At 41.8% G+C, this 14284-nt stretch overlaps 1 protein-coding gene across 2 annotated transcripts in view; it reads right to left on the bottom strand.

The window, feature by feature from the left end:
* LOC144494157 (myelin transcription factor 1-like protein) overlaps nucleotides 1-14284 on the bottom strand; it is a 315352-nt gene that overhangs the window by 145120 nt on the left and 155948 nt on the right. For both annotated transcript variants that reach the window (XM_078213754.1, XM_078213755.1), the window contains exons 9-10: nucleotides 9501-9712; nucleotides 597-599 (exon numbers count right to left, since the gene is read on the bottom strand). In XM_078213754.1, coding sequence (XP_078069880.1) covers nucleotides 597-599; nucleotides 9501-9712 — 215 coding nt within the window. The remainder of the gene's footprint in view (nucleotides 1-596; nucleotides 600-9500; nucleotides 9713-14284) is intronic.

Genomic DNA, 14284 nt, shown 5'->3' with positions numbered 1-14284 from the left:
GAAAACAAAAGTATGTGGACTGTTCTGTTTACTTGCAACAAATGTCTTACGATGGGTATTAAAGTGATTCTAATCGATCAAATGGACAGAAATTAGGTATGAAATGGAGTCAGAAGACTGGTTTTGAGTTCTAACAAAGGCTGAGGACACTGCCCTAAGGTCAGGCAGCTGTAATAATCCACTTCAAATGATATGCCTATGGTCGGTGTTATGTGTTTCAGCCAAGCTCAGAGGATAAATATTGAAGTTTTGAAGAACAGAATGCGAAGAGAAGAGCAGAAGCAAGAAGGAAAAGGAATCTCACGCTTTAAGCTTGAAGAAGTCTGATCCCTCTTCATGCCTGACCAGCACAAGTCGGTAAAAACACCCCTACAGGTCTATTAGATAAATATAAGTAGTTAAGATCTATGTTTCTAAACTTATTATAGTAGATTTACAGGGAAATAGAAGCATTGACTTGTAAGAATCAGTCTTGTAGCAGTCATAAGTATTTAAATTTGTTTTTTTTACATTTTCCTAATAAAGATGTGGTTTGATTTAAATCAAGTTTATTGTGTCTATCAATTAACTGGAACAAGAATCTTGGCTGACAGTACCATCTCAGCCCTTTCTACTGGAACATTTCTCTCAAAAATCACGTTGATCATTTCAAACAACACATCTATTCCCAATTGTTCATTAGCCAAGGAAGAAAATTCAATTCTTCCATTTACCCAATCCATGCTAATTTCTTTTAATTTTTTCTTGCACACAAATACGTATTACTTTCTCTTACATTGCTAAACACCACATTAATCAGCTTCAACAATGCAATATTGCACCACTTTTCGCACAACTGTTATATCTTAATTTCTGATTCAAACACCCCTACAAATATAGCTATAAAATTAATTACATTATTAATGAACACCAGTATTCCCTATGTTGCTTTTTCTTGTGTGCAGCATTTCCGTGCAGATTTACAAAGCTCCTCTTAATTTGACAGCGCTGTGTTTGAAGTTTCCCATTTTATTTTTCCTGGTTCTTGCCAGTAATTAGTAATCTGATTTAACACCATACACAGCTAAACTAAAAGCTGTCTTTCTAGTCCTGTACTATTAAAAGGATATCAGTTGGAAGAAAATCTTCAACTCTTTGGCACAGTGGCACAGTGGTTAGCACTGCTGCCTCACAGCGCCAGGGACCCAGGTTCGATTCCTGGCTTAGGTCACTGTTTGTGCGGAGTATGCATGTTCTCCCTGTGTCTGTGTGGGTTTTCTCCAGGTGCTCTGATTTCCCCCCACAGTCCAAAAGCTATGTTGGTTAGGTGTATTGGCCATGCTAAATTCTCCCTCAGTGTACCCGAACAGGCACCGGAGTGTGGAGACTAGGGAATTTTCACAGTAACTTCTTTGCAGTATTAACATAAACCTACTTGTGACACTAATAAGTAAACTTAAACTCTTCCACTAAATTAGCAACTGAAGTTTATTCATAAAGCATTCAAACTTCCACAAATTGACATTCCACCCTTATGTTACAACTGCAGAAATTTGGATGTGTATAAGATTGGTGTGGGAGGAATGGGTTTGAATTCATGGGACATTGGCACCAGTATTGGGGAAGATGGGACCTGTTCAGATGGGATGGTCTTCGTCTGAATCGTGCTGGGACCAGAGTCCTGGCGAATCGTATAACCAGGGCTGTAAATAGGGCTTTAAACTAAATAGTGGGGGGGGGAGGGTTCAGGGGTATGGGGAATTACAAAATCAAAGGTAAAGGAGAGAGTACGAGTGCAGGTTAATGATGAGGACATTCATCTAGTTAAAGGAGTCAAGGGCTCAGGCAGAGTAAAAAAGGTGACAAACACAAGAAGGGAGGTGGTCAACGCAGTGCAAGGAGATGGTCTGTGGAAGGATAACCAGTTTGCGACAGGTAGGGACAGAGCGTGCAATCAAAAGAATGCACTAACAAATCGGGTCCATATAAAGGCTAGCATAAAGACACTTTACCTGAATGCACGCAGCATTCGAAACAAAGTGAATGAGTTGATGGCACAAATCAGTACAAATGGGTATGATCTAGTGGCCATTACAGAAACGTGGTTGCAGGGTGACCAGGACTGGGAACTGAATATCCAGGGGTATCAGACATTTCGGAAGGATAGACAGGAAGGAAAAGGAGGTGGGGTAGCTCTGTTAATTAAAGATAACATCGGAGCGGTAGTGAGAGATGATATAGGCTCTAAGGAGCAGAATGTGGAATCGTTGTGGGTGGAGATAAGGAATAGTAAGGGGAGAAAGTCATTGGTGGGCGTGGTCTATAGGCCCCCAAATAATAACTTTGAGGTGGGTCGGGCTATAAACAAGCAAATAATGGATGCGTGCAAAAACGGAACAGCAATAATCATGGGGGATTTTAACCTGCATATTGATTGGTTGACTCAAGTCAGACGCGGTGGACTTGAGGAAGAGTTCTTAGAATGCTGTTGGGATAGTTTCCTCGAACAGTATGTTACAGAACCTATGAGGGAGCGAGTTATCTTGGATCTGGTCCTGTGTAATGAGACAGGTAAAATTAATGATCTCCTTGTGAAGGATCCTCTTGGAATGAGTGATCACAATATGGTTGAATTTCTAATACAAATGGAAGATGAGAAAGTAGGGTCCCAAACCAGTGTCCTCTGCTTGAACAGAGGGGAGTACAATAGGATGAGGGCAGAATTGGCTAAAGTAGACTGGGAGCGCAGACTAGTTGGTAGGACAGCTGAGCAACAGTGGCGGATTTTTAAGGAGATTTTTCTCAGTACTCAGCAAAAATATATTCCTGTGATAAAGAAGAAATGTAAGAAAAGGGATAACCAGCCATGGATAACTAAGGAAATAAAGGAGAGTATTAAATTAAAAACCAATGCGTACAGAGTGGCCAAAACTAGTGGGGAATTAGAAGATTGGGAAAGTTTTAAAAAACAACAAAGAACTACTAAGAAAGCGATAAAGAAAGGAAAGATAGATTATGAAACTAAACTAGCACAAAATATAAAAACTGATAGTAAAAGGTTTTACAAATATATAAAAAGGAAAAGAGTAGCTAAAGTAAATGTTGGACCCTTAGAAGACGAAAAGGGGGATTTAATAATGGGAAACGAGGAAATGGCCGAGGCCTTAAACAAGTTTTTTGTGTCGGTCTTCACGGTAGAGGACACAAATAGCTTACCGAAAATTGACGGTTATGGGACTGTAGGGGGTGAGGTCCTTAAAACGATTACTATTACTAAAGAAGTAGTGCTTGGTAGGCTAATGGGACTAAAGGTAGACAAGTCCCCGGGCCCGGATGGAATGCATCCCAGGGTACTGAAAGAAATGGCAGAAGTAATAGCAGATGCATTGGCTGTAATTTATCGAAATTCGCTGGACTCTGGGGAAGTGCCAGCTGATTGGAAAACAGCTAATGTGACGCCACTGTTTAAAAAAGGAGGAAGACAAAAGGCGGGTAACTATAGGCTGGTTAGCTTAACGTCCGTAGTTGGGAAATTGCTGGAATCCATCATTAAAGAAGAAATAGCAGGACACCTGGAAAAAAATGGTTTGATCAAGCAGACGCAGCATGGATTCATGAAGGGAAAGTCATGTTTGATGAATTTACTGGATTTTTATGAAGATGTAACGAGTGCAGTTGACAGAGGGGAACCGGTGGATGTGGTGTTTTTGGATTTCCAGAAGGCGTTCGATAAGGTGCCTCACAAAAGGTTGCTGCAGAAGATTAGGGTACACGGAGTTGGGGGTAAAGTGTTAGCGTGGATGAGGATTGGTTATCTAACAGGAAGCAGAGAGTTGGAATAAATGGGTGCTTTTCTGGTTGGCAGTTGGTGACTAGTGGCGTGCCGCAGGGATCGGTGCTGGGGCCTCAACTGTTTACCATATACATAGACGATCTGGAGGAGGGGACCGAGTGTAGGGTAACAAAGTTTGCGGATGACACAAAGATGAGTGGGAAAGCGAATTGCGTGGAGGATGTGGAAAGTCTGCAGAGAGGTTTGGATAGGTTAAGTGAGTGGGCGAGGATCTGGCAGATGGACTATAACGTTGACAAGTGTGAGGTTATCCACTTTGGAAGGAATAATAGTAAAATAGACTATTATTTAAATGGTGAAAAATTACAACATGCTACTGTGCAGAGGGACCTGGGGGGCCTTGTGCATGAATCGCAAAAACTCCGTTTGCAAGTGCAGCAGGTGATCAAGGTGGCAAATGGAATGTTGGCCTTTATCGCGAAGGGGATGGAGTATAAAAGCAGGGAGGTCTTGCTGCAATTGTACAGGGAACTGGTGAGGCCGCAACTAGAGTGCTGTGTGCAATTTTGGTCCCCTTATTTGCGGAAGGATATATTGGCCTTGGAGGGAGTACAGAGAAGGTTCACCAGGTTGATACCAGAGATGAGGGGGTTAGCTTATGAGGAGAGATTGAGTAGATTGGGCCTGTACTCGTTGGAGTTTAGAAGGCTGAGGGGAGATCTTATAGAGACATATAAGATAATGAAGGGGCTAGACAGGGTAGAGGCAGAGAGATTCTTTCCACTTAGAAAGGAAACAAGAACGAGGGGACACAGCCTCAAAATAAGGGGGAGTCAGTTTAGAACAGAGTTGAGGAGGAACTTCTTCTCTCAGAGGGTAGTGAATCTCTGGAATTCTCTGCCCATTGAAGCAGTGGAGGCTACCTCGTTAAATATGTTTAAGTCACAGGTCGATAGATTTCTGATCAATAAGGGAATTAAGGGTTATGGGGAGCGGACGGGTAAGTGGAACTAAACCACTATCAGATCAGCCATGATCTTATTGAATGGCGGGGCAGGCTCGAGGGGCTAGATGGCCTACTCCTGCTCCTATTTCTTATGTTCTTATGTTCTTATAAATAGTAAGGATTCAAATTGAAACTAATGCATTCAAACTCATTTTTATCTGAAATTTACTAAATCTTGTTGATAAGTGAATTGCAATCTGGAAAATTTTTCAGGCATAGCTTCTGTAACTTAGGAGGAATCAGTACCTCATTGTACTGAGATTTATTCATTTTCCAAATAAAAAATAACACTTGTTTCCTTAATCTCACTGAAAAGTATTGAGAAATGTCAGCAAGACCTCCCCCCCACCCCCACCTTTCAGATGTGTTGGTATTTACCATCATAATGTTCCAGGGTTGGACAGGTGCCCAAGTCATCAGGAGGTATAGTTTTAATAAGCATGTTGTGCGGGGAAACTCAGTCAGTTAGCCATCCATGTCAAAATGCATGTCTTAGGTGACAGATGCACTCAGGCGAGTACATCTCAGTATCTGGATTCCTGGGTCACAGCAGGAGCAACAGCAAGCCAACTATGATTTCAATTAAATGGCAGGCTCTACAACTGTCTAGAGCCCTATTGATTGTACATATGTGACTCTCAGATTGCCATCTATAATGAGGACATGTGTCAGAAAACAGTGTAATGCCAGAAATATACAGATGCTGTGTGTTGTTGTGTATTAGAATTACTCTTCCAGTCCCCTTAGTATCTGAGAGTCCATGACCCTCTTGTCCCTCAACTTGTGCTGGATAAACCTACTGAGCAGATTATTCTCTTCCATTGAGCTTGGCTCATTTGATGTAGGTTGTTTATGTGCCAATTCAGGCCTTTCCATCTTTGCTCGGTATCTATGTTATACTTCATTTGCAAGCTGCCCACATCTACTTGGGCAATTTTCCTAGATCACTCAAATGCAGATAGCAAAAATCATAGAATCATCATAGAATCATAGAAACCCTACAGTACAGAAAGAGGCCATTCGGCCCATCGAGTCTGCACCGACCACAATCCCACCAAGGCCCTACCCCCATATCCCTACATATTTTACCCACTAATCCCTCTAACCCACGCATCTCAGGACACTAAGGGCAATTTTTAGCATGGCCAATCAACCTAACCCACACATCTTTGGACTGGTCCAGAATGCTGGCAACCTCAAAAATTAATATTTATATTTTGTAACTATTTTTCCCACTGTTGCATCAATAAACATAAAAGATATAAGACACTTGTTTGGTATCCTTTAAAATTCACAAAACGAGAAATGCTAACTTTTGACTAAAAATGTAAATTACCATATAAAAAGAAAGTGTACTAAAGTCTCTTTCTGGGGACGTTTGGTTACTTTGTGAACTGCATCCTCTAATAACTTTAATTCAGCCTTTTGATTTTGTTGTCATCTCCCCCTTTCCTTGCGCACAAGGATGAATTCCAAAATGAGGGTTAAATCTGTCAAAAGCCTGGAAACATCAATGTTGGCACACTGCGGTTCTGGTGTGACACGTGGCAGCTTTCTCCATTTGGCACAGGGTATGCTTAATCTTCTCTCCGTAGCGACAGACAGCACCAATGCAGAGCACACCATCAGTCGTCTAGTTCACACAGAGATGCCTGAATGAAGATGAGTCAGGGAGGAGGGACTGAGTGTGGAACTAGTGACGCATGACTGCTGTTTTTAGCATAGGATTTTTTTTTCTAAAAGACCGTCGTGTTTATTATTTCAAATATATTCAAATATGTAATTTGCTTCTTCCAAATTTATTTTGCTGATTCAACCCAGAGTTCATGACTTTGGAAATTTACTCTAAATTTATGCAGAAACAAGTGGCACAAATTTGCTTATTATTAATTTCACCTCATGTTTCAGCCAGATTCGGAAATCCCGACGGTAAGATATTCCTAATATACTGCTGTTACTCGAATGACAAGAAATGTTTTCCACTGTATTCTTATTTGAGGAGCCCTGTAATCCCACAACCGCAAACATCCACTCCCTCCACCACCGATGCTCAGTAGCAGCAGTGTGTACTATCTACAAGATGCAATGCAGCAATTCACCAATGATACTGAGACAGCACCTTCCAAACCCACGACCACTTCCATCTAGAATGTCAAGGGCAGCAGATACATGGGGAACACCACCACCTGCAAATTCCCCTCCAAGCCACTCACCATCCTGACTTGGAAATATATCGCCGTTACTTCGCAGTCGCTGGGTCAAAATTCTGAAATTCCCTCCCTAACGGCATTGTGGGTCAACCCACAACACATGGACTGCAGCGATTCAAGAAGGCAGCTCATCACCACCTTCTCAAAGGCAACTAGGGATGGGCAATAAATGCTGGCTAGCCAGTGACACCCATGTCCCACAAATGAATTTAAAAAAAACTGGAGATTGCCCTGCGATGTTATGGGCATAAACAGAGGGCGGCTAGGCAACACTAAGTCCACGTGACATCACTGAGGCTATACAAGGCCCAAGACAATAGAGGAAATGCAGTCTCCACTTTTAGAGAAGTCTACAATTGGACCTGAATGCACTGAGCTCCATCCACACAATACTGCCCTTAGCCAGTGACCTTCTAAATCTCTGCTACCCATTTCTAATTTACCCTTGCATATGCCTTTCTTCAGCCTGCCCCACCTAATCGATCCTGCCCTTCGTTTCCTTTGCCATCTTCTTTTGTTTCCATTGCAACAGTGGCCATTTATTCGAGAAACAGAGCAATTCCAATGCAAATCTCTCATCAGAATGAATCAAACTTAATCCACACATGTAATCAGCAGTCACAACAAATACCAACCTGACTGTTCTACCAATTTAATCTTGATCACGTGTTAGAAAAAGATTCTACACTGGGTTTGACTCATGCTTCAGTGATAAGAGTTTCATATTTTGGCACTTTGTACTATGAAGTATTGTTCCTCCAGAGCTAAACTAAAACTGTCAACAAATCCATTTCACTTTCACCCTCTTGCATTTTTTTGGCTGTCAAATTTCATCAGGTGTCCCTGGGATAATACAATCCTCCAGAAAGAAAACCATTAAGTGTCACACTTCAGTGATGCCATCTCCATTTATATCTTAATGTAATACATAATAATACAACCACAAAAAAGATAAGTTTTCCAAATATGACATATACACAAGCATTCCTTCATATTTTTAATTGTTTCACTTTCCCACATGATTATAGCTTTTCTTCAGTACTCTAGCTTGCAGAAGAAATATAAAGTTGGATCACGCACAATTCGGGGTAAAAGTATTGTGCTCAAAGAGGCTGTTGGAAGGACCATAACAGATTGTTCCGACTTCTTTATTTGTTTATTAGCAGCAAGTTTAAAGTATCAGGTGCTGTATCTCGACATCATGTGAGTGTGGCCAGGGAGGGAGCGAGCGGTTTTAAATTGGAAATCTCCGACTGGCTCGAGAGTCAGCTCAGTAGCTTATGAAAAATCATACTTCTTTAGTGGCAGGACCCTAAAGGAGTCCTGGTTATTCTGCTTGTAGATCTGGTAATCTCAAGCTGGGTTCAGAGTAACCAGTTTCCATTTGGGTCCTAAAACACGAGTTAGGCCCATTTTTAGCATAGTCCAAAGGTCTAAAGTTTGTTCTGACAGTTGGCAAAGTCACCCCTACAGCACCTAGTCCAATATGGCCTCAGGCGTTTTTCTATCAGTATTGGGATGTAGCACTTGACCTTTCACATTTGATCTCTTTGCACCCATTTTCCATCCAGAAAAAAGTAACATCGCATTTTCTCATTTAATTTTTTAAACAGTACCTACAATTTTTGACTGCCATTTTGCTTCAAAGGTCCTAAAGGTGTTATTACATTCACAGCTAGATATAAGTTGTGATTTTACATAAGTGGTCTTGTCCACTGGGCAGAAAGTCAGGTACAACACTGGCCAAGAAAAACCTGAGCAGATTTTGCAGTGAGCAAACAATTAATGACGCGCAGCTGTGGCTTCCTCTCCTCTTGGAGATGATGTCTGTCCTTTAACTTCTGCTGGCCAATAATAAGGCCAGCTAGTCTTCAGTCCCAACAGCACTATCAGAAGTGGTGGGACTGCAACAGATCTCAGAATAGCCATGGTAGAGGTCCAGAGTGAAGGTAAGTGGGGTTGGTGATCACTAGGGCTAATCATGCAGGCCCTAGTGAGGTGATGAAGGTGCGTGATCTATTGTCCATTGGTCTTCCAGCAAATGTGGTACTTGCTACTGGCGGGAAGGGGGGAAGGGCCCTCCGTAGGCTACAGGATCCCCGACCAGGAGGGCATCCCCACAATCCTCCTGAGCCTGCTGGGTGACCACTAATAAAATATAGCAGCAGAGGCAAAAGGCCCTTAAATGACCATTAATTGGCCACTTGAAGGGCCTCAATTGTGCCACCTACAACTAATCTCAGCAGCAGCAAAAGGTGTGAAGGACAAGGCACCCGTCTGCCATCCCACCCAATTTAATGGCTTTCCCTCCCCTCACTGTCTCCAGTCTTGCTCCCTGGGGCCCTCTAAAATCCCAGCCATCGTTTCTGGAAAAGCTGTCAGCAACGCTCATAAACCGAGTCCAACATAAATTGCGAAGACAAAGATTGCTTTGTTTTATTTCTTCAAAACAATTTTCCTTTAACATACATTATTGCTCCTCCATGATATTAAAAAACATTACTTTTCTTACCGTCATACCCTTTGGGAGATGCATCCCTAGCCTGGACTTTGGGAGCAATAGCTCGTTTTCCAAAAGCTTGGTTGTCGTAATTGTTATATTCAAATGTAGTCTTAGAATATTTCTCCAGTTCTTTTGCCAGGTTAGATCGAGGTGTGGTGGTAGAAACGCTGTGCCTGTAGCCATACTGTGGGATCTCGAGCTGCTTAACAAAACACATAGGCCTAAAATGAAAGAGATATGTAAATTACTAGGATCTGTGTTTCTTATACAGTTGCTGAAGAGTTTACACTTTGTTCACAAGACATTTACAGTGCAAATTATAAGGGAAAGTTTTCCATTTCAGCGTTGCCAGTGTGAAGCGGACCCCAGTGGCAGCACAAATTGAAAAATTACACATCTGGAGCCTATGATATGCTGCCCATAATTAATCTTCTTGTTGGGTGGGCTTCTGCACTGGGAACACTGGAGCAGAAAATTCATTCTATGGTCTTCATACTTCTCAAGTATCTAAACAATTTATAATTATTGCAAGAACTGAGCCTGCAATTATGATTTTATGTACTTTTCAATAGGAAAACATTATTCCAACAGAAATAATTTGAATGATGGAAAAGAATTCAAACCTACAATCGATCTCCAAGTCATTGATATATTTTTAAATGGCGGAAACTGTCATCAGAAACAGATTGTTTAATGGCACAGCCCATAATCTCACTGCTTTGTCAAACTCTAAGTTATACAGGCCAAATTGGCGGGGCTCATCAGGGTGGCATTGAGGTGCAAGGCTTAACCACAATGCTCCAGAACTAGGGAGGACTGAAATTTACCATGTTTCTCACTCCCGATCCTTGCCCCACACAGAAGTTTCTTATATCTAGGTCATGGTTGAGTTCAATAGAGATCATTATCAGCAAATATCCTGTCGACATTCACTATCACAGGTCAGGTATGAAAAATGAATCAGATACCCAAGGGTTGTTGACACTCAGAGGCCCGTTCGCCGGCATAATTATTCTAATGGGTTGAGAAATAATAGGGAAAATTTTTTTAAAAAACAGTATCCTGTTTTCTTTCACAAATACTGCAAACAAATGCACACTTTTTTTCAAACAAGCATAAAAATTAAAATATTTTTGGTGCGAATTTAGTGCTCATCAAAATGAGTAAATTTTATTGTTGCAAAATGGGACATTATCAGAGAATCATACAGCGCAGAACAGACCCTTCGGCCCATCGAAATATTAGACACATTAGAAACACCTGAACTCCCAGTTAATCTCATCTGCCAGCACTTGGCCCATAGCCCTGAATGTTATGATGTGCCAAGTGCTCATCCAGATACTTTTTAAAGGATGTGAGGTAACCCACCTCTACCATCCTCCCAGGCATTGTATTCCAGATCGTCACTACCCCTGGGTAAAAAAGCTTTTCCTCACATTCCCCCTAAACCTCCTGCCCCTCAACTTGAACCTATGTCCCCTTGTGACTGACCCTTCAACTAAGGGGAACAGCTGCTCCTTATCCATTCTGTCCAAGTCCCGCATAACCTTGGGTGCCCAATATCAGCATCACACAATAGATATCGGCCAGAACTCTCCGGTCTCGTACGCCCTGCCAAGGCTGCCAGTGAGAACGGAGAATTTGGCGCTCAGCCAAATCTCCATTCACAGCAGCGAGACCGGAGAATCCCAACTGTGGATGAGGTTGGAGAATTCGGCCATAGAGTGATTTGATGATTCCTTTGATCTTCTGCAGTTTGGCTCCAATTTAAGAAGAGCAATTTGCATTTGTACCAGTGTGACATTTTCCTTCATCGGAAATCCTAATTGAGGTTGTAATTTTAGTACCAGCTAATGCCATGTCTATGCTCTGGTCTCACACTCATTAGGCACTAGAGGCTGAGTGATCAAGAGGCACTAAATGCTCAGTGCACAGAGAAGACTCTCACCCAGCTGCTCTGAACCTGGACACTGGTCCTAAAGGTGAAAGACAAATATCTAATCCATTGTAATATCCAGTGCCTCGTACTCTTATAATATAGCTATTATAATATTGTTTCATAGTAAAATTCAGTTCTCGATTCTGACTTATAAGCAGCTATTCTGACAGTCAAGGGCTTGCTGCAATTTTGTGGCCCCCCCACCCTCATTTGACTTTGACAGGTGAGCTGCTGGCACACGGACCTCTGATGTGTCACAGAATCTCAGAATCCCACAGTGCAGAAGAGGCCCTTCGGCCCATCGAGTCTGCACTGATGCATGAAAGGTCTTGACCTGCCTACCTAATCCCATTTGCCAGCACTTAGCCCATAGCCTTGAATGTTATGGCATGCCAAGTACTCATCCAGGTACTTTTTAAAGGATGTGAGGCATCCCATCTCCACCACCCTCCCAGGCAGTGCATTCCAGACCGTCACCACCCTCTGAGTAAAAAGATTTTTCCTCAAATCCCCCCTAAACCTCCTACCCCTCACTTTTAATTTGTGTCCCCTCATAACTGACCCATCAACTAAGGGGAACAGCTGCTCCCTATCCACCCTGTCCATGCCCCTCATAATCTTGAACACCTCAATCAAGTCTTCGCTGCTCCAGAGAAAACAACCCAAGCCTATCCAACCTCTCCTTATAACTTAAGTGTTCCATCCCAGGCAACATCCTAGTGAATCTCCTCTGCACCTCCTCCTGTGTGTTCAACGTGTAGATCATCAGGCTTTAATCTTTGGAATATCCATTGACTGGGATGTTGGCAAGTGGGTGAGGGAGAGGGAATAAGGCCATGGTGAGGTAATGGTTTTTTTAAAAAAGGGATCCACAAAGAGCCCTCCACAACAGAAAATCCCAATTCCTTCCTGGCGTTTCTTGATTGGAACATCAATGCACGTGGAGGCAGAACCCAATTGGCATGTGCTCCACCGATAATTGTGGAAAGAGGCCGACCACCTCCACCAAGGTGGACTTGCCAGGCATTTCGGGCACATCACATTCAAAATGGTGGTGATCAGGGTCAACATAGCAGTAAATTGACCAATCTCAATTTGAGACTCTTATCACCACAATAACACTGACTTTCCCAAGCGAAGACTTTGTATTCTTTCTATACTGAATGAAACCAAGAAATGGAGAGTTCTAAAATTTTCAGTGTTGACCTCAATTTTATTGACTGATATAGGGAATGCAACAAGAATTTTAGGGGCTAAAATTAGAACAATTAGTAAGCTACTTGTAAGGAATGCTGTCAGTTCCAAATGTCTTCACTTATTTAGAACATATTGTTCTGAGGATCAAAGTCATGGACCTCTAGGCAAGCTCCAGTAAAGTCTCATTTCTCCTTGAACCAGAACAAATCTTCAGATTAGAAATACCATGGAAGGCTGTTTATGCTCCTACAATACATTTATTTTCAGTTGTCTGTAAACAAAATATTGTACAGTTGTCAGAAGTTTGACGGAATAGAACTTCTGATCAGCAAAGTTCAATTCTTAAAATACCCATACTGCTTCTTATTTGCACAATCTTTACAGTCATCAATCTGTTATTTTAAATAGGGTAAACACTAAACGGAGTCCAATGGTGTTACGAGTTCAAACTTTGACAATTACAAATTCTATCTAGATAATTTCTTAATATTTTAATAAATATTTATGATTGATCAAGCTTACATTTAAATCACACTTACAAGTGACATTTTGAAATGTTACATTTCTATGACTTCAACTAGTGCTTTTACAATCATTGCATTTTGCCAATCATTGACCATCTGAGCTGACAATGCATTGTGCAAAGAACATTCAGGGTGGGGTCTTGCTCATTCCAATTCCCCATCATCTTAGAACAAAATGGATAATTTACAGCATAACAGTTTATAACCAAGTACCTTCAACATCTTTCTGGGACATGTGGAAGCAGGTTACAATGAGTAGACTCTGAGCCCCCATTGTCTCCAAGTGTACATGTCTTTCACCTTTTTTTTCAGCAAATCAATCTAAGCATTCCATTGACTTTGAACAAACTATCCGGGGTTACTGTCAGGTAGACTCCAGAAGAGGTCACATGACCTCTTTCATTTTACCTAAATTTAAAACATGTTCCAAACATAATTGTCTTATAAATGGCACAATGGTAACAACCCAAACAATTCCTGTGCAACTTAATAACAAATCTGGCACAATTTTGGTTTGCTTCTTATGTCCTCGTTAAACAGCAACTAAATGTGATTCATGCAAAATTTCTCAAGCACAATTTCGAATGCAGATTATGTTAATGAACCATTCAAGGGTGCCAGCAGAGGGTGGGCAAAAATAAGGGTGATCTCAACAATCCCAAATTCCCAGGAATGAATTGTGTTTCAAGATTGTGTCTATTGGTGATTGGGGCCTTAAAAGTCTGAGACCATAATGGAACAAAGCAGTTATCTGCCAAGAGATTAATCTGGGGCAAACTCCATTACAGTGAATCTCCATCCCATTTCGTTTTGACCTGTTCAAAACTCCATCTGATGGGCAATATGTTTTTTGATTTCACAGCATTTTCAGTGTCAGTAATACAGAAAGCCATGGGGCCGACGTAATCACATCTCCAAGAAATCCCAAAGTTCAGTATTTGTCACCCTCCCCCCCGCACATAAAACTCTGCACCTTTGTGAACACCATGTACACCTGCATGAAGTATGGCAGGACCTAATCCTGGAGGATCACAGAATACAGAAGTGCTGCAGTGCAGAAGGAGGCCTGCACCATGTGAGACACATCGGATGGGAATTTCTGGCTGCGTTCGTCCCAAAATCGGAAAATCCCA

Source organism: Mustelus asterias, chromosome 5 (assembly GCF_964213995.1).
Source record: "Mustelus asterias chromosome 5, sMusAst1.hap1.1, whole genome shotgun sequence".
In the NCBI taxonomy this organism is placed as follows: domain Eukaryota; kingdom Metazoa; phylum Chordata; class Chondrichthyes; order Carcharhiniformes; family Triakidae; genus Mustelus; species Mustelus asterias.
Note: the sequence above shows the minus strand (reverse complement) of the source record. Positions and strands in the feature narration are given on the sequence as shown.